Raw genomic sequence first — 18,007 nt, forward strand, 5'->3', positions numbered from 1 at the left:
GAGCTGGTCCTGGGCGTGGGCGAACCTAGGACTCTAGGAGTGATGATCCCTTGGGATTGGTTCTTGGGGGTGGGTTCGCTTGGTTGACGAGCCAGTCCCGAGTCTTCTGACCCCTTGGCTCTTGATGTGACGCGCTGAATCGAACTTTTTTTGTGCTTGTGGATGCATGTGCATGGGAGGAAAGGAGAGGGCTGGGGTGGTCACTAAGCTGACTTGTGCTGGCTATGCAATGCTGGGGCTTTGTTTGTGCTCGAGATGGCTGACTTCTCATCCTGTCTTCTTGTGTTTGGCGACCCTCATCTCTCTTCCGACAAGGTTTACCTCTGTAGCCGCCTCTCCTCGACTCTTCCTGTACCGTAGATTCACTTCTCTTGCCCGACGTTGCTCGCGCCTGGAATATCATCACCCGCACGCGACAATCGACCTGCGCTGAGCTGAGCTAACCCCCTTTTGCAAACAACCGACGTCGGCGACTGGACCCGTTTGAGCAATTGCGTCGCGTGTTGCGGTACGGTACGCACGTATCGCGCATATCCTTCTGTCGGGTCTGAGCTCCCGGAGGATAGCCTCTGTCTAGTCCTGTCCACAATTCGCCTGGAGTGCCACTACCGCAGCCGGTAGCGGGCCAAATGAAGTTCTTCGGTGGAAGCAGCAACAAGAAATCTTCCTCTTCCAAAAAGCACGCCCATAGCGACTCGGCATCCTCCTTTACAAACCCAAAAGGCCCAGACGGGACCTCGCTCAACTCGGGCCACACATTCCCTCTTTCCCCACCACAAGAGGATCATTCTCGCGACACTGGTTCTGGTTCGCACCGGTCCGAACCATTATCGCCTACCAAGTCCTTCAACACCACCAGGTCACCTACCAAGAAAACATTTTCGAATCGCGATTCCGTTTCCTCGACGTCGTCACACACGGAGCCCCCGAGCAAGCCCTCTCGCCCCTTCAAATCCTCACGATCCTCCGAAAAAACAAAGCGGAGCAGTCAATTTGACCCAGACACCCACCCACTCAACCTCCCGCCCGAGGAGCGCAGGCGTCTGTCCTCGCTTGCCCAGTCCGCCATGAGTGGGAACAACTCCATGGATATCGACCGCGAACCCGTCAACGGCTCGACGTCGCGGTCGGGGTCACCTCACAACGCTTCCGCGCAAAAGAACTTTTCCGTCCCAATCCCCAACGGCACAAGCAACGTCGAGACCAACGGCAACTCCAATGGGACCGAGTCTGCGCCTGCTCCTCCACCCCACGGCTCCAACCCATCTAGTCCAATCCTCACAGCCGAGGACGATGCTGAGGCATACAAGGCCGCCGGCAACCGGCTCTTCAAGGAGAAGAACTATGCGCAGGCCATTCAGCAGTACTCCAAGGCCATTGACTTGTTCCCCGACTCGGCGACGTATCTGAGCAACCGAGCAGCCGCGCGCATGTCCAGCGGCGCATATGAAGCTGCGCTCGAGGACTGCACCCGTGCCGCGGACCTCGAGTCTGAGAACCCCAAGATCCTGCTTCGTCTAGCTCGCATCTACACGGCTCTCGGTCGTCCGGATGAGGCCATTCTCACCTTCGATCGCATCAAACCCCCACCATCCGCCAAGGACATGGCGCCCGCCAGAGAGATGCTGCACCATCTCAGCGCAGCCAAGGATACTCTGGAGAAGGGCAGCGCCATGTCCATGGTGCTCCACGCGCTTGACCAGGCCGAGAAGGGACTCGGGTACGGTGCCGGCAAGCCACGCAAATGGCAGCTGCTGCGAGGCGAGGCCTATCTCAAGATGGGCCGCGAGAACGCCCTGGGCGAAGCACAGAACATCGCCATGAGCCTGCTACGAAACAACAGCCAGGATCCCGAAGCTCTCGTGCTCAGAGGCCGCGTGATGTATGGCCAGGGCGAGAACGACAAGGCCATCCAGCTCTTCCGCATGGCGCTCAACTGCGACCCGGACTTCCGTGAGGCTGTCAAGTGGCTCAAGATTGTGCAAAAGCTGGACCGCATGAAGGACGAGGGCAACACGCACTTCAAGGCAGCGCGATACCAAGCCGCTATTGACAAGTACGGTGAGGCTCTGGGAATCGACCCCTCCAACAAGAGCATGAACGCCAAGCTGCTGCAGAATCGTGCGCAGTGCAAGATCAAGCTCAAGCAGTACAACGAGGCCATTGCCGACGCCGACAAGGCCGTGAGCCTTGATCCTGGGTACACCAAGGCGCGCAAGACCAAGGCCAACGCCCTCGGGCAGTCGGGGCAGTGGGAGGAGTCCGTCAAGGAGTGGAAGTCCATCCAGGAGCTGGATCCCGAGGACAGGACCATCCCCAAGGAGATCCGCAAGGCCGAGCTCGAGCTCAAGAAGAGTTTGCGCAAGGACTATTACAAGATCATGGAGCTCGAAAAGGACTGCAACGACAACGACATCAAGAAGGCCTACCGCAAGATGGCCGTCAAGCTCCACCCGGACAAGAATCCCGGCGACGACCAGGCCGAAGCCAAGTTCAAGGACATGCAAGAGGCGTACGAGACATTGAGTGACCCTCAGTGAGTATTTGACTGTCTTTCTTTCTCCATGCGATCACTAACACATGGCAGAAAACGTGCGGCGTACGACAATGGTGACGACCTCATGGACCCCGCCGACATGTTCGGCGGCGGCGGTGGCATGGGTGGCATGGGTGGCGGCATGGGCGGCATCGACCCGGAGATCCTGTTCAGCATGATGGGCAACCAAGGAGGCTTCGGTGGCGGTGGCTTCCGCGGTGGCGGCGGAGGCTTCCCAGGAGGTGCCCGAGGTTTCCCTGGCGGCGGCGGCGGCGGCGCTGGAGGGTTCCCTGGTGGCGCCCAGTTCAACTACGGCGGCGGTGGTGCCGGTCGCAACCCATTCTCATGACAACCCGAGCGTGAAGATTCAGAAAGCGGGCCCTTTGATGAGGATGGGGGTGACCCCGATGTCTCTGGTCGCGCAGACCAGTCCGAGTCTGATCCTCCGCCGCAGCAGCAGAAGCAGAAGACGACGACGAGTTATTTCGAGGAACGGCAAGAGCAGGCCCGGGAGGCGCGAGTCGCGGCCATGCGCAGGTATGGCGTGTATCTCGTGGCTGCCCTAGTACTGCTGCCGCTGGAGCTCATCGGCACACTGCTTGTCTTGGCGGGCATTGCGTACATGGTACGACGTGTCATAGGGAGGAGGAGGGAAAATGTCGTTTGAGATAGAGAGAGAGAGAAAGAGAGGATAGACTTGCGACGGCTTTGCAACGATCTGCATGCGCATCATACCACGGCGTTATGGATTATCTGAAGATAAAAAAAGAGTCGCTGATAACGATGATGCGCCAATGGCCGGGTGATGCCTTGTGTAGGTATGATAAGTGATTTCCAACGCCGTGCCCTATAGAATGGTATCGTAATGCTTCTTGTCCCGAACGCCCTGCCCAAATGGCACAAATGTATGCAAATGTCCCCTCCAATCCCTCCTTTTCACGATGCGGCTCCGGCACCGCCAGACCCATTTTCCGGCCCTGCACTCATCTGCACATCCCCAAGTCCGTCCTCCGTCTTGACATCGCCTTGCCCAACCGTACTGGGTGACGCCAGCCCCGCGCCCTCCATAATACTGTCCACGTCGTCCCTGAGCTCGGGCATGGCGCTGGCAATGTCCCGCGCCAGCATGTCGCGAAAGCCGGCAAAGGCGTTCAGCTTGCCGTTGAAGGTCTGGTTGCCCCTGCGCACGAGCTCGACAAACTCGCGGGTGTAAATGTCCGGGTTACGCCCGTTCTCGACGTAGTGGATGAGCTCGGGCGGGACCGAGGGCAGCGGCGTGGTCGAGGCGGTGGTGTGCAGGGTGTGCAGGGAGGTGGCGAGGTACTTGATCTGGTCGGCGAGGACGTCGCGCGTGGGGCGGGGCGTGGTGTCGTAGTTGGTGACCTGGACCATGATCTCGTACAGGTCCTGGATGATGTTCTGGAGCTGCTCTGTTTTCGAGGCCTGTTAACAGGGCGTGATTCTAGTGTCGCGTGAGGGATTGGTACGTACGCTCCACAACGGTCTGTTGGTCACGGTCGACGGGCGCCATGGTTGGTGGCAATGGGTGTGTACGTTGGATGGTGAAGGTGAAGGAGAGGTAAGGTAGACAGGCTTCGGAGCTGGCGTCGCAGTTGGAGGATGTTCAGGCCTTGGTGGGGTTGAGGCGCGGGGCATTCAGGGTAGGCGGGCTGACTTGAATAGTTAACTTATTCGTCTAGAGACTCCAGACACGGCACGCCTTTTTTAACACTTCATCAGACTACATCCCGTCCTCAACCCTTCACGACCACTTCCCCCTTTACATTGACAAACCGCACCTTGCTCTTCAGTCCCTCGACACTCGCCTTGTCCACGACACCCTCGTCATCCCAGCTAAAATCCACAGTACCGCCGCCCCTAACCCTCAATCCCTTGACACTGCCATCCCTCCACGCCGCGGGGATCGCCGGTCCCAGCACCACGGTCCTGACAGCATCCACGGGCGCATCGTGCGCCAGGGGCAGGTCAACGACCAGCATGCTGAGCACGGCGCCGCCCAGCCCAAAGTTGGCGTCGATCTGGAACGGCTCATACTGGCCACTGTACATGCTGAACCCGTTGCCGACAAAGTTCTCCTGGATGGCGTAGCGCAGGTGGAAGTGGGCCTGCTCCGTGTCGTTCAGCCGTGCCCAACACGCAGCGCGCCAGACCTTGGCCCAGCCAGCGTTGGCGTCCCCCGCGTTTCCGTCGCCACGAGCAATGAGCGTCTCGCGCACAGCGTCCTGTATCGTTTCGTTGGTGCCGTACCCGGAGTGGTAGGAGGACAGGGAGTAGCCTGGATGCCAGCCCGTGAGGTGGGACAGGTGACGATGGTCGCTCTTCTCGTCGTACCCGTACGAGTCTGGCAGCTTCCACTCCTTGACGCCGCCCCATTCTGTGACGTGGAAGCCCTTGTCCAGCTTCCCGAGCGCGTCGCGAACTTGCTCGAGGAAGTCCTCGTCGTCCTCCTCTGCAAAGGACGCACCCGAGAGCACCGTGTCAAAGGTGCGGTGGATCTCTTGTTGGTAGTGCGCGCAGCCAAAGGTGGTAGGGCCGTGCTCGGGGCTGCTGCATGGGTTGACGACCAATGTGCCGTCCTCGAAGAAGCCGTCCTCCTGCAGCTGCGACAGCCAGAACCTGCCGACGCCCTTGATCAGAGGGTACCCTTGACGCTTGAACCAGGCGACGTCTCGGGTGTAGTCAAAGTTGTCCCAGACATGCTGCATCATCCAGGCTGCCGAGGCAGGGTCTGGCGTCGTGTGTTAGCGGGAATCTCCTTCTGTGCTGTGGGAGGTCGTCTTCACATACAGTGTGCCCAGCTCTCGCCTTCCTTCATGGCTGTGAAGCCCCAGATGTTCATCTCATTGTGGACAACCCAGCCTTCGCCGCCGTACAGGAGCTCGGCTGTCTCGGATCCTCGAGGGGCCCAGTTCAGCTCCATGTAGTCCCAGAGACCATCCTGCGTCTCGCTGAGGCCGGTCTGGTCCGCCGCCCAGTAGTTCATTTGCAAGTTGATGTTGGCGTGGTAGTCGGCGCTCCAGGCAGGCCAGAGCTCTTCTGTCCAGCGACCTTGTAGATTGGCAGGGAGAGAGCCAGGTCGAGAGGAAGTGATCAACAGGTGGCGAGAGTAGTCAAAGAGGAGTGCCTCCAGAAAGGGGTCGCCGGCGCTCTCTGCTGTATACCCCGCGATCAACTCTGCCGTCTCGACATTCGCCGAGCCATTGGGGTCAGGAAGATCCAGAGTGAACGCAGACTCGAGACATCCGTAGTCGTCAGTGTGACTCTGGAGGAGCCTCTTGTAGGACTTGGCCGCCGCGTTCTTGGTCACGCGCTCAACGTACTCGGCAGGGTCTTGCCCCTTGAACGAGTAGTCATTCTCCGCGTTTCCCTTGGTCTGGTCAAAGTTTGTGTCGGCACCATGTACAATCGTGATGGATCGCTGGCCTTGAGGCGCTTGGACTCTCAACGAGGACCCGTCGCATTCCGTCTTGGCTCCGGAGCACTTGGTGACACGGGCGATTGCGTCGTATTTGAGGCCTTCTGGCGGTCCAGCCTGCGTCTTTCCTTTGACGCGGACGAGTCCTTCCTCGCACGACTTGTCGTATAGATCCTCGTCCACCAGTACATTCTCGTAGGAGACGGTAATTTCCGGGAGCGTCTCGGAGGAGGAGATGTGGTACACGCAGACCTCGTCAGGGTATGTGCAGAAGACGACCGTCGACAGCTCAGCCCCGTCCACTTCATATGTGCTTGTGTGGACCCCAGTTTCTAGATCAAGAACTCGCTTGTAGTTCTTGTAGTCCTGAACGCCCTCGATAGAGACGGTCAGGTTTCCCAGCGTCTGATAGGCTCCATACGCGTCTCCAGAGCCGAGGAGGGGAGCGACGCCTAAGAGGAACGTCAGTCTCATGGATGGTTGTCTTAGTCTCGGGTTCTACTCACTCCCTGTGCCATTGGAGAATATTTCAGCGCGGATATCAGGCAAAGCCCAGTATTTGGGTTCATCGGGGTTGCCGCCATTGTAATCTTCGCTCTGGAAAGGGCCCCCAGACCACAATGAGTCGATATTGAGCACAGCTTTCTCTACTCCTGGAGATCCATGCGGAATAGCTGGGGCACGTCAGTCTCGTTCAGGCTGTGGAGTCGTCATTCTGACCTCCCAGCTTGCCATTGCCCACGGGATAGGCATTTTTTAAGAGATAGTCATCACTCTTTCTCCAGGCATGAGTCGCCGGCTTGGTGGACCACAGTGAGCGGCCGGCGACCCCCGCGAAGGTTGAAGATGCCACAAGCGCTTGTAGTAATGTCATCATTCTTTGGGCTGATGAACATGCACAAAGTAATGGGTCGAGCTGAGGGTATATGTAGGGCAAGGGGCCATAATTCTTCCCGTCAAATCTTCCAAGATGCAGCCCCTCCCTGATTTTTTTCAGGCCTTGTTTTAGGCATGACGATTCGGTTGTTAGGGGTATTTCGCGATATTAGGCTCATTGATACAGGGTACGTGTGCTCTCGGCTTCGGGATAATTCGAGAAATGGTGCGGGGAATGATCTTCCCGAACCGTGAGAATGCCTGCTGTGATCTGAATCTGGGATATCGAGACTATTGACAGCGTACATGAGACGGGGAGACATAGTTCCGGAGGCTAATAACGGCATATTCGGTTCTAGTCTATTAGCTCGCCGCGGCAATATGGGGTTCAAAAATGGATGATGACATGGCCGAGAGGCAAATATCTCTAGGGACTATATCTGTATGTACGTAACCAAGCTCTGAGGGGGCCTTAGCCGTGGTCCAATGCGAAATAAACCTTACAGGAGTGTATGCATCCATCATGTCTCTCAGGTTGACAGCTTGAGCTGACTTGAAATCTTTATGCTGTTTGGAGGGGATATTATCGGCCAACTGGCAACCACAAGTCAGTCTCCTCCAACCAACGCACAGTACAAAGACCATTGTAGAACATGAATGCATCAAGTGTGCCCAGCCAATTAATATCACGGGGATCGTTGATTCGCCAAAGGTGTCGACCGCAGCATTCGACCAACGATGGTGTCATATGATTGGCTCAAGATCACGGAACTCGTCTTATTCTCCGCTAATTGCTGTATTGAGCCACAGCTACTCCGTAGAGGGAGGGGGCTCATCACCAAGCCAGTATTATACTGTAACATTCTCGAGTATATTCACTTGCCCCTATGTTGCGTGGTGAACCGTATAGACATCATCTCTCATGTTCGTATTCGTTATTTCATATCCATTTAATGCCACAGAGCATCGTTGGGCTTGACGCCCTTCTCCTTGCAGTGGTCGTAGTACATCTTGGCGAAGCTGAAGATATCCAGGGTGAACTTCAAGCTATCGTCATCGTTGAGGAACTCAATGCTACCAGTGATGGTAAACACAATATCGGTGTTGTCCTCGACGGACAGGGTGTGGATGACGCCGGGGTTCTCGCATACCCAGTCGCCCGGGCGAGCAACCCAGTCGTACCTGTGCGTGGGATCGCTTAGCATAACAAGCGCAACATGCAAAAACGTTGGTGAACATACTCCTTGTAGCCCCATTCGCCCGACATGGTGATGGCGGTGACGGTGCCACGGTGACGGTGCTTGCCTAGACTGGCGGCCACCTTGGATCGAAGCCCGACCACAAAGGTGCCGGTCCTGTTCTCCATGCGCATGGGCTTCAACTCAATGGGGCCGATCCATGGGAACCACAGCGTGTCGTTCTTGGCGTTGATGTAGACGTCGGGGGCGCTGTACTTGTCGACAAAGGCAATCTCGGAGCGCTCGTGCTCGTTCAAGGCGGAGCCATCCTCCCTGGGTCGCTCGGGGAGCTTGGAGACAGGCTCAGGGACGAGATCCGGGGTGGTAGCGGTCACAGCGGGAGCCATGGTGTATAAGTTTGGTAATTGAGTAACGTATGTTCTGCAGGAGGAGTGAAGGTGAAGTGAAGCCTTTGGCAGACTGGACTGGACTGGACTGGACTGGATTGGAATGTGGGATAATTAGCTGGACTTTGAAGTGAATATGAAGTGTCCTGTCAAGCCAACCACGGCACGTTCCTCCTAGACGGACCCTGGGACGAAATGATGTGGAGTTGGCGAGCGGGGGATGACTATGCAAGCTAGGTGATTGGTTGAACATCTGCCGTCGAAACGCGGTGCAGGTTCTCGGCGTTAGCCTCGGCCAGACCGCCACTTGGAGTCTTAGTCTCGTCAACGGGTGCCACAGATAAAAGCCTCAGCCGCATAGTGGCTCACCCAGCGTACCCCTGAACCCTGAACCAAGCCAGCTTGCCAAGCTGTCATTTGTGGTTGTATGGCTAGAGCCGACTAGCCGGCCTATCAGGTCATTCTATGTTATTCATGCGATACATACCCACCTTCGATCATACCAGAAGCCTGGGCCCTGGTTACAACTTACGTTTTCTGTTTCTCTTCATTATTTCATTTCCCCCCCCTGGTCCTCGACATTTGCTTCCGAGTGCTGGCTGGTTGGCCTTAGATATCATCTTTACGGATACCTCGAGGGACCTTCATTGCTACCTTATCGTTGAGCCTGGAAGAATCTCCGGGCTCGGGGAATACTTTTCATCCCCCCCCCGACACGCATCCATTGCCGGAGGCCCTGGCTATCGCTGACTCGTACTGCCGCACTGACTTACCGGGAGTTCGTACTCGGTATCACTCCGTACATAATAACATTCTGTTCCGTCCTCTCGAGTTTGTTCGCTCGTCCTCTCTCCAATTGACTTGATGCTGCCCCTGTGGTTCTCGACGGACTGGGTGCATGTGACCTGCAATCAACAACTTGACCCTGACTGAATTGGGGGCTGTTTCTGTCTTGTTGCTTTTGTTGACCTCGCATGGTCAAGATGGAGTCCAGGCAGACAGAAGTTTGGGTTGTGCTGTTTGTGACCTTTGCCGCTGCCACGATCATCACGGTACTCCGTCTGCTGAGCCGAAGACTCAAGAGGATCTCACTCTCGTGGGATGATTACTTTGCACTCTGTGGCTTTGTAAGTTCCTTGCTGTCCCTGCATCGCATTCTGCAGCCCGCTTATTCGTCCAGGCCATCTCGATTGGTTGGGTCATCATCATTCCTTACTGTAGGTCGTTCACGTCAACCAACACAAGTCAAATCGCTGACCCAATTCGCAAGGGGTCAACCACGGCCTCGGGCTTCACATCGAAGATGTTATGGCTACCCAGAACAAAACGCTAGGAGATGCATTGTTCCAATCAAAGTTACTGCTCTTCATCGCCGAGCTTTTCTACGCCTTTGGCCTGTTCTTCGCCAAAGTCTCCATGTTGAGTCTGTACTGGCGCATGTTCAGCGTCACGAATATCCGACTCCCGATCCAGATTCTCTTCGGATGTTCTTTGGTTTGGATCACCTTCCGAGTACGTTCCTCCCCACACTCGACTCCATCTTGGCGCTGGATCTAATTAATAATGGTTAGATCTTCATGGGCATCTTTCACTGCATCCCTGTCCAGGCCTTCTGGGATTCTAGTGCCGGCGGGTACTGTGCCATTGAGGACAAGAAGTTCTTCTTTGGCACCACGCTTGTCCATGCCGCCATTGACATTGCGATTTTGATCTTGCCCATGTGGCAGATTTCACAGCTACAGCTACCCTTGTTGCAAAAGGCTGGCATCATGGTCATGTTTACCTTTGGCTTCTTGTGAGTGGCGCTACCAAACTGTCTATGTACTGGTTGGATGTCAAGTAGTTGCTAACCAATGTAGCATTTGTGCGGCCGCTATCAGATTGATTGTAGCCGCTAGAGTGTTCGACGATCATTCGCCCGATCTGACGTGGAATATCTGCGACATTGTTATCTGGGCGACGGTAGAGGTCAACCTAATCAATGTTTCTGGTATGTTTCCATCTCATTCCTCGCTCTCGTCCCGTGGAGACAACTAACTCTCTCTCTCCCTCTCTCTCTGCAGCTTCCCTACCTACAATTCGACCGGCCTGCACATTCATCTTCACCTGCACACACCCACGGACACGAACGGAAGCCACCTCGGGCAGCTACCCAAACACGGAGCCCCGAAGCCGAACCAAGCACTCCATCCGGCTCGACCCCATGACCAAGTCATCGCCCAACGACGAATCCAGCTCAACACACCAGCTCGCCGACTCGGACGATGGTGGTGGTCGCGGCTCCGTGTCCGACTTTGAAAGTCACGCCATTGATCGACTGCGACCGTCCGGCCACAAGTACACGTCGACTGTGACGGGGCAAAGTGGCATGGGAGGTAGTTCTCGATCAAACCTGGATGGCATTCTTGTCAAGAATGAGACCACGGTGCACGTTTCCAAACACTGATCGACGGAATCGAACCAGGCGTAAGATAATGGTGAAAGACAACATGTATCATGTGAAATAAATAATTGAAGTAGTCAAAGGGACTCAACTACGTAGTAGCAACTGTCTTACCTGACTAGGCAATAATAATAGGTGCAGGTGGCGTTTTAGTGACGTTGGCGACGGACGTTAGTGTCTTGGCCATCGCATACAACCTCCAGTCCTTGTGGCCAAAGCTGGCGATGGGACTCGACTACCAACAGCACCTACAACAATGACGGACACCTCAAATTGTACGCTGCGCATGCGATACAGGCGTCTACACCGGGAGCGAAACTAGAGTATGTCTTGATGGAAGTCGACGCTGCGGCTTTTAGTGGTATCGCGGATGCCTTCCGGAAAGGCGCTACTCTGTATCGGAATGCCAGAGACTGGGCCAAGCGCCAGAGGGACGAAGCCATATTACAAGCCAGAGAGAGGGCAAAAATTCAAGGTCAAGGCCTTGCCATGATGCCCCGGGAATTGAAGAGACATCCTTGGGTGGCCGGCGGGAGAGTGATTGTCCTGAGAGGAGGACGACGGTACAGGGCGCATAGCGAGGCTTCCTCATCAAGCGCAGGCGTCGACCCGAGTACCTCATCTTGCTGTTGAAGCAGCTGCCGAAATCAGTCCCATGCCAGCGATATCACACTACCAGATTAACTCTAGAAGATGACGACCTACACCTACAGAGTCTCGGAAACGAGCTACTGTCGCGAACAGCAGGCGATAGACCGTGCTTCGCAGCAAACCATCATGAATCCGGCTCGCGCTTTGCGGTATTCGCCGCAAATTTTGGAATGAAAGTGAGTTCTCCTGCTTCGAGGAACTGATGTATTGTTCATTCACTGGTGGTCGTTTGCCTCAAACAACCGAACAGAGACAGACGAACATCACTGCCGGCCATAGCACCTACCAGAATCTGCGGTTCCCTATTTAACCACTCATTCACTCACGCTCATTTCAATGCTCAGGCCTTTCCTACAATTCCCTTCCTTATCTCGCAGAGTACAAAATTGTGTCGAGTTTGGAGGGCTGTTCTCGACACTTTGCACAACTCTGCTGTTCCGCCCGCCGTCTAGCTTCTCGTCTCTTGCTCAGCAACTTCCCAGATATGGTGCACGAAATGCCTTGCAAGGTTCGCAAGCGTGACATTCTCAAGAAGATTTATCACGACTGCCGCAGCACGGGCTTCCAGCCGGCATACCTCACCCCGGGTGAACTCGAGATGTCCACAAACTACCAACCTCGCAAGGCGCTGCCAAAGGGACCAAGAACGATCCATGCACCAGTCGACAAGCATCTTGCCTCCACAAATGAACAGCAGGCGTCGCAAAACAGTGAGACATTAGTGTCGCGAAACAAGGTTCGCTTGGGCAACAAAGGCGCAGTGAGCAGGGCCTGGTCCCTCCTCCCAAAGAAAACAAAATCGCCGGGCTCGCGAATTGGTGGCAACGAACATTGTCCGGCTTCGACGTTCTTACAGGAGGGCTTTGAGCCGTGGCGTCCGGGGAGCAGCCAGCAGGCTCACCCATGCCCGTCGCGCGTTGATCACAGGCCCTCCAAACTCGTCTTTCATCGCGCGTCGAACGCCTGGCCAGATGTTCCACCCCCTGCCTATGTATCGAATAATGAGCAGGTCGACTCGGATAGTCAGGTTACTCCAGAGTTCTTCCCAGCTCCTCGTCTAATGCTGACACCCCCGACGCCGCCACCATACTAGGGTTGGCCTTGATTTGCTTCGGGATTGCACACGGCTTTTTCCGCGAGAAGATCGCGAGATTGGTTGTCCGATTAAACGGGAGTTGCGGCGATGGATAGATATGATCATAAAGAGGTAGCTTTTATTCGTATACTCGTAAACGTATCCCTACTGTTTTTGCCTAAGTCCTCGCCGTGAAAGTCTGTGATGCGTCCAACATGAGACTGACAACTAGCAAAATAGCATTAAACACCGCCATCATGTAGAAAGGTGCGCCAGTTGAGAGCTTGTCGAACAAGTATCCTCCGAGCTTTGTCAGGAGCAGAATCGCCGCGCCTCCACAAAGCGAATACACCCCGGCAATCGATCCCTTGAGTTTGGTGCGTGCTACTGAGTTTTCTTGTGTCGCGATTCGGATGAGAGGCTCATCTTCGGCAGATTCGTCTTCATCGGGCGCGATGGATGGCTCGCTTGGTGTAGTACGCGACAGCTCGACTGCCAGCACGCCTTGACCAAGCGACCCGAGACTGCAAACAATGGCGCCGATCTGACTAATGCCAATTAAAGCGACCACCAAGAAGATTGCGGGTGTCCCTCCTCTGCCCTCTTCATTCTTGATTTCGGGACTGGACAGCTGAGGAAAGACGACGTAGCCGACCATGCCGAAAACGGTCGAGACGACAATGGGCCAGTTGACTTGGCCCGCCTTGTGTGAGATGTAGCCAAACACAGGAGCGCAGATCAAGGCTATAAGTTGCGCAACACCTGTGAGGATAGACGAAAGAATGTATGCGGTGCGGCACTCCTTCTTGAGTTCCGGGCTGGGGTCGTGAGGCGAGCCCTGGCAGAATCCGTTATCGATGAAGAAGGTGTTGATGTACAGCGGGATGAAGAGCGAGATGGCAACTGTGGAAGCGCGTGCGACAAAACCGCCAATGTAACCAATGGCAATCCTCTTGTCGGTTACGCCGAGGAGAACAGAGTCCTTCATCAGGTGGAGATACGGAATGACTTTCTGGATGTGTGTCAGTCGGATAACCAATTGGAGTAGAGCCTGCCGATTTACCTCCTTGCGCAGCTCCCTGCTAACGTGGGCGTCGAAGTCATCATCATCCGCCTTGCTTCCAAGACCGAGCAAGACACCCCAGCCTTTGCCTTCCTCGCCTCTCAAGTTGCGCAAACCAAGGAAAACAAAGACCGCCACCACAATCGCCACACCGGCGACAACGTAGAAACTGCAGGAGACAGCCTGGCCAGGTGTAACCTTCTCGATGTCGCCGAACTTTGTGGGGAGCGGCAAGAACAAGGACAGCGCTACTAGCGCGCCGCATCCTGTGGCCAGCCCAACATAGCCTGCCAGAGCCGAGGCCTTGTCAAGCTTCTTCTCATCTTGCTCGCCTCGAGAGGCACGGTCGCTAGATATAGTGCGAGTGTACCGTTCGGGCGTAATGGTGAGCTCAGAATTCACGGAGAACGCAATGCTCTGTCGCGAAAGGCGTGCATGTTGATTGTGCGATGAGCGGCTGCTGTCAGCATCTTCGCTCTCGTCGGTCAGACATGGCAATGTCGCTGTGACCATTGTCGCGCTACCAACGGTTAGCAAGGCCCCCCACTGGAGTCCAGAGGAGGTGGCTTACGCTGCAGATGCGCCGACCGCAAAGAAGATCCTCGCAAGCAGTAGCTGCGGGTATATGTTCTTTGCTTGCACAAAAACGACCAAAGATGCGCCGATGATCAGGTATCCAATAGTAGCCACCCATCTCACACCTAGCCTGTCAGAGACGAGACCCCATGCTGGACATGCCACCAAGGCGACGACCTCGTCCGCAAACCCCAGGGTACCGACAACATCGCCAATATTGTGCTTCTGCCCGATCAGGTCCGAGATGACAAAGCTCACAGAGCTGTTGAGAAAGACGAGAAAGGAGATGGAGAATAGCGCGACGCCACAGAGGTATGTCGCAGCCTGCAGACGCGTCGTCGAGGACGAGAAGGGCACAAAGCGTGCGAATGACGCCATCTTGTTGGGTGTTCGACCTTGTGTGAAGCTGCAGATGTCCAATCCAGCTTCACATTGCCAGTGCGCGACCCTCCAATGGAAGATCTTGTGGCAGTGTTGAACCTCGAGCGGCCGAAGGGGTACGTACGTCAAGACTCCGTGGCATGTTGACGCGACGAAGCTAGCTCCATTTCGTTGTTACCATTTCTTACATAAGCGCATGTTTCAACGTCATCGATCCCCTTTTCATAATATGTTCAAATGTAGGAAATGAAGGGAACATGTGGACAATTTCTGCAATTATCACAGGTTGAAACTATGCCAACATCATGTCTCGTCAATCGCCGTGCCTATGATAAGTAGATACTCCGTGACCAAGGCCCCCTTAACTCCGTATGAACCTGCCCAGCAATCAAAATCCTCGGATCTATCCTACCAATTCCACAGCACCTTGTGGTGCAAAGTCCTCGCGCCATGCCTCTCGAATTCGAACGGCGTGATCCACGAGTCGTTGGTAGAGAGCTTCGCGTAAACGCTCGCGCCCTTCCACGTGACGACCTGCTCGTCCATATCTCTTGCGCTTCTGCTCACGAGGATTCGGTCGTGTAGATCTGGTCGGCGCTGTTTCAACTTCTCCTCCAAGACCACTGTGAACTGTGGCACCTTGGCGCCGCCGCCAATGACCATGATGCTGCCCAGTAGATCGCGCAGTTTCTTCTCATCGCCCTTGGCAGCATTCTGGATACTGGTGAGGATGGCAATGTCCAGCGGGGCCACGGGAAGCACAGAATCGCGCTCGGCAGCCATGTGCTTGGCCGTCCGGGCTGCTGAATCGACAAACATCCCTGGCGGCGGTTGCGAGGCTTGGTTCGTCTGGCCGGGCACTGGAGTACCAGCGACACGAGAACCGGGAGGAGCAGGGCTACCACCATTCGTAGCATCCTTCCCATTACCAAAGACAAAAGGTGGTGCTGGCGTGCTGTTGCTCTCAGGGGCCGGTGACCCAGCATGCGAGCCCATAGGTGTCCCGTTAACGCCGTCACGGCCAGAAAAGCTGAAAGGATGCGCCTTCTCCTTCATCGGTGTCGATATTTCCGGCTGTGATGTAGGAAATCCATTGGCGTTCGACGTGATGGAGGGTTGGACGAGAGCCAAGATGGCAAGCTGGGCAGCAGATGCCGGGTCGTCGGGCATTTCGACATCATACGCGTTGTACGAGCGGTCTATTAGCTTCCGGCGACCCTTCAACTTGGTAGAATTGTCGAAAATCTCAGGATCAAATACGCCCATTGGCGCCAGGATGACTTCATCGTACGTCTTGAATTGGTACTTTCGGGTCGGTTGGTTCGGCGCACGCACGTGGAACTGGTAGAGCTGCACTGATATATCGGCCTGCGACATGGTGCAGTGCTTGATTTTGAGCTCTTCGGCTAGGAGGAAGTCGTAGCGCCTGCGGATGTTGATGTCCTGGTAGGGAAAGTTATCGTAAAGCATCATCTTGATGAAGGTGTCGGTGATGTCGTATCCTCCATACTTGAGGTTAATCCGCGAGTCTTCCGCCAGCAGACCATCCTCGGCGCAACTGATGGACGTCTTTTGCGCGCCTACATCAACGACACAGGCTTGCGTGTAGCCTGCGCCGAAAGTGGCGGCCATGCTCTCCTGAATAAACGTGACTCTGTTGAACTCAAACCAAGTCATACAGGATCGCAACACCTGCTCCACATATCGCTTGTCGTAGAGATCAGGTATCACGAACACGCAGCTGTACTGCTGCCACTCGCTGTTCTTCTTCAAGCCAAGCTCCTGCCGCAGCGTTTTATCTAGCAGTGTTTCAAAGTCGTCGTAAAGGTGCTCCTCGCTCGTGTAATCTTCCTCGTTCCACCAGCCATGTTGTATCGGCCACCACAGCTTGAATTTCGGGTCGGAGTCGTCGGGGACACGGAGCGCTCCATTTCCTACGAAGCAGGAGGCCAGTGAATTTGGGTCCTCCAGCGATTTCACATCTGTCCACTCAATCTCCAACGGATCGTTGTGCTTCTGGATGACCTCGGCCTCCGTGCGGCGGTTGAAAGTTTGCACCAGCTCTTTCGAGTTGGGTAGCACTTTGCGCTTGTTTGCTCGCATATCAACCTTGAGATCGCTGCACTGCTTGTTGTACTTCTTGGACCACTCCTCCCCGTACTGCTGGTCGGTATTTTTGGCTTCAAACTGCCTTCGCGGCAGCGCCTCATGCATTTCGGATTCGGTCTGCGGGAACTTTGTCGCAAGGACCATTGGAATAGTCCGCGGAAGCGCATCGCTCGCGAAGCCGATTCGCAGATTTTGACTTCCAGGGTGGATGACGATGATCTTGGACGGGTCGATGCCGTTTGAGGGTGTTGCCGTCCCCTCGTCGTCGGCAAGGTCCGGTATCGGTAGAGGAACCTCGCCGTTGGCCGGTTTGGAGAGAACTCTATCGCGATCCCGGGCGTTCTGAACAAGCTTGTCGCGGTTGGCCTCGTTCTGCAATCGCAATGCCAGAATCTGGTCGTCTCGCTTCATGTAATCCCTAGCCGGGGGGTCAGCCTTGCGAGGGTGCCACCAGAATTTGAAAGACGCACGTGTAGTAGTTCTTTTGGTTGATCGCGGCCACATCGGGCCATGTTGTCATTTTCATGCCATTGTCGGTTCTTTCCAGCCCTGCGCAGAGTCAGTCAGTAACTGAACGCCAGTCGCGACGCTTCGCGCATTTGCCAATGATCGCGAAAGGGATAACTTACCCTCCCGGAGGAGCACCCTCTCGCTGACCTTTCCGACCATGGTGGTAGTGTTGGACGGAGCTGTGTGACCACGTCGAGGCGATTGACCTCAGCGAGGTTGAGAAATTTCCAGGCTTGAGATCGTTTCGTCAACCGCCTGCGCGCAAGACGATTTCCGGGAGCCGCGTCCGGTCGTTCATGCTATTCAGAAACAGGCTAGCGTCAGAAGCTCCCGGGCGACTTTTGATCCGCTCCGCGTGGTGTTAGGAGTTTGGCACCGAAACCCACAGGGCCACCTCCGCGGGCTTGGCAACTTCAACTTGTCACTGACGCACATGTACGGTGACGCTCGGTGTCCTGACTCCTGACTCCTGTACTACCACGCACAACTGCGTGCAGCTTGAATGTATATTGCGAATTGAAGTGTCTCCCGAATCCTTCGATGCCTTCATCTGACGATCATTGAACCCTTTGTTAATAGCATGTGATCAATCCCCTTCACTCACCCTGCCCGCTTGGCAGATCACCTAACTAATACCGACCAACCAAAACGCAACTATTTCAGCCCTCTCCCCACGTCCCCTCACACAATCGTCTTACGAGTCCCTTGCCTCTTCTAGGGATCCCAAGCAAAAGACTGCCTCGGGTACAGGTCCATCAATCGGTTG

The 18,007-nt window shown here is 55.4% G+C and overlaps 6 protein-coding genes across 6 annotated transcripts; 2 read left to right on the forward strand and 4 right to left on the reverse strand.

Moving 5' to 3' along the window:
- Window positions 1-629: 629 nt before the first annotated feature.
- On the forward strand, window positions 630-3,203 carry J7T54_001800 (uncharacterized protein; the record flags this gene model as incomplete). The annotated part of the gene is made up of 3 exons (XM_051503835.1): window positions 630-2,536; window positions 2,588-2,829; window positions 2,908-3,203. 3 exons carry the CDS (start codon window positions 630-632, stop codon window positions 3,201-3,203), a joined length of 2,445 nt encoding a protein of 814 aa, XP_051364780.1.
- A 269-nt stretch (window positions 3,204-3,472) lies between these two features.
- Window positions 3,473-4,067, reverse strand: J7T54_001801 (Mediator of RNA polymerase II transcription subunit 10; the record flags this gene model as incomplete). Its single annotated transcript, XM_051503836.1, has 2 exons — window positions 3,473-3,966; window positions 4,028-4,067. 2 exons carry the CDS (start codon window positions 4,065-4,067, stop codon window positions 3,473-3,475), a joined length of 534 nt encoding a protein of 177 aa, XP_051364781.1.
- Window positions 4,068-4,290: 223 nt separating this feature from the next.
- Window positions 4,291-6,849, reverse strand: J7T54_001802 (Alpha-fucosidase A-like protein; the record flags this gene model as incomplete). Its single annotated transcript, XM_051503837.1, has 4 exons — window positions 4,291-5,285; window positions 5,345-6,424; window positions 6,479-6,625; window positions 6,693-6,849. The coding sequence occupies 4 exons, from the start codon at window positions 6,847-6,849 to the stop codon at window positions 4,291-4,293; spliced, it is 2,379 nt and encodes a 792-aa protein (XP_051364782.1).
- Window positions 6,850-7,798: 949 nt separating this feature from the next.
- J7T54_001803 (uncharacterized protein) lies at window positions 7,799-8,433 on the reverse strand (the record flags this gene model as incomplete). The annotated part of the gene is made up of 2 exons (XM_051503838.1): window positions 7,799-8,030; window positions 8,090-8,433. The coding sequence occupies 2 exons, from the start codon at window positions 8,431-8,433 to the stop codon at window positions 7,799-7,801; spliced, it is 576 nt and encodes a 191-aa protein (XP_051364783.1).
- Window positions 8,434-9,416: 983 nt separating this feature from the next.
- J7T54_001804 (integral membrane) lies at window positions 9,417-10,879 on the forward strand (the record flags this gene model as incomplete). Its single annotated transcript, XM_051503839.1, has 6 exons — window positions 9,417-9,560; window positions 9,614-9,650; window positions 9,704-9,945; window positions 10,005-10,228; window positions 10,293-10,423; window positions 10,497-10,879. The coding sequence occupies 6 exons, from the start codon at window positions 9,417-9,419 to the stop codon at window positions 10,877-10,879; spliced, it is 1,161 nt and encodes a 386-aa protein (XP_051364784.1).
- A 1,901-nt stretch (window positions 10,880-12,780) lies between these two features.
- On the reverse strand, window positions 12,781-17,400 carry J7T54_001805 (uncharacterized protein; the record flags this gene model as incomplete). The annotated part of the gene is made up of 6 exons (XM_051503840.1): window positions 12,781-13,614; window positions 13,666-14,185; window positions 14,237-14,647; window positions 15,035-17,149; window positions 17,202-17,280; window positions 17,361-17,400. The coding sequence occupies 6 exons, from the start codon at window positions 17,398-17,400 to the stop codon at window positions 12,781-12,783; spliced, it is 3,999 nt and encodes a 1,332-aa protein (XP_051364785.1).
- Window positions 17,401-18,007: the final 607 nt, after the last annotated feature.

Source organism: Emericellopsis cladophorae, assembly GCF_022114955.1.
Source record: "Emericellopsis cladophorae strain MUM 19.33 chromosome Unknown NODE_6_length_900724_cov_123_231613, whole genome shotgun sequence".
NCBI classification, from domain to species: domain Eukaryota; kingdom Fungi; phylum Ascomycota; class Sordariomycetes; order Hypocreales; family Bionectriaceae; genus Emericellopsis; species Emericellopsis cladophorae.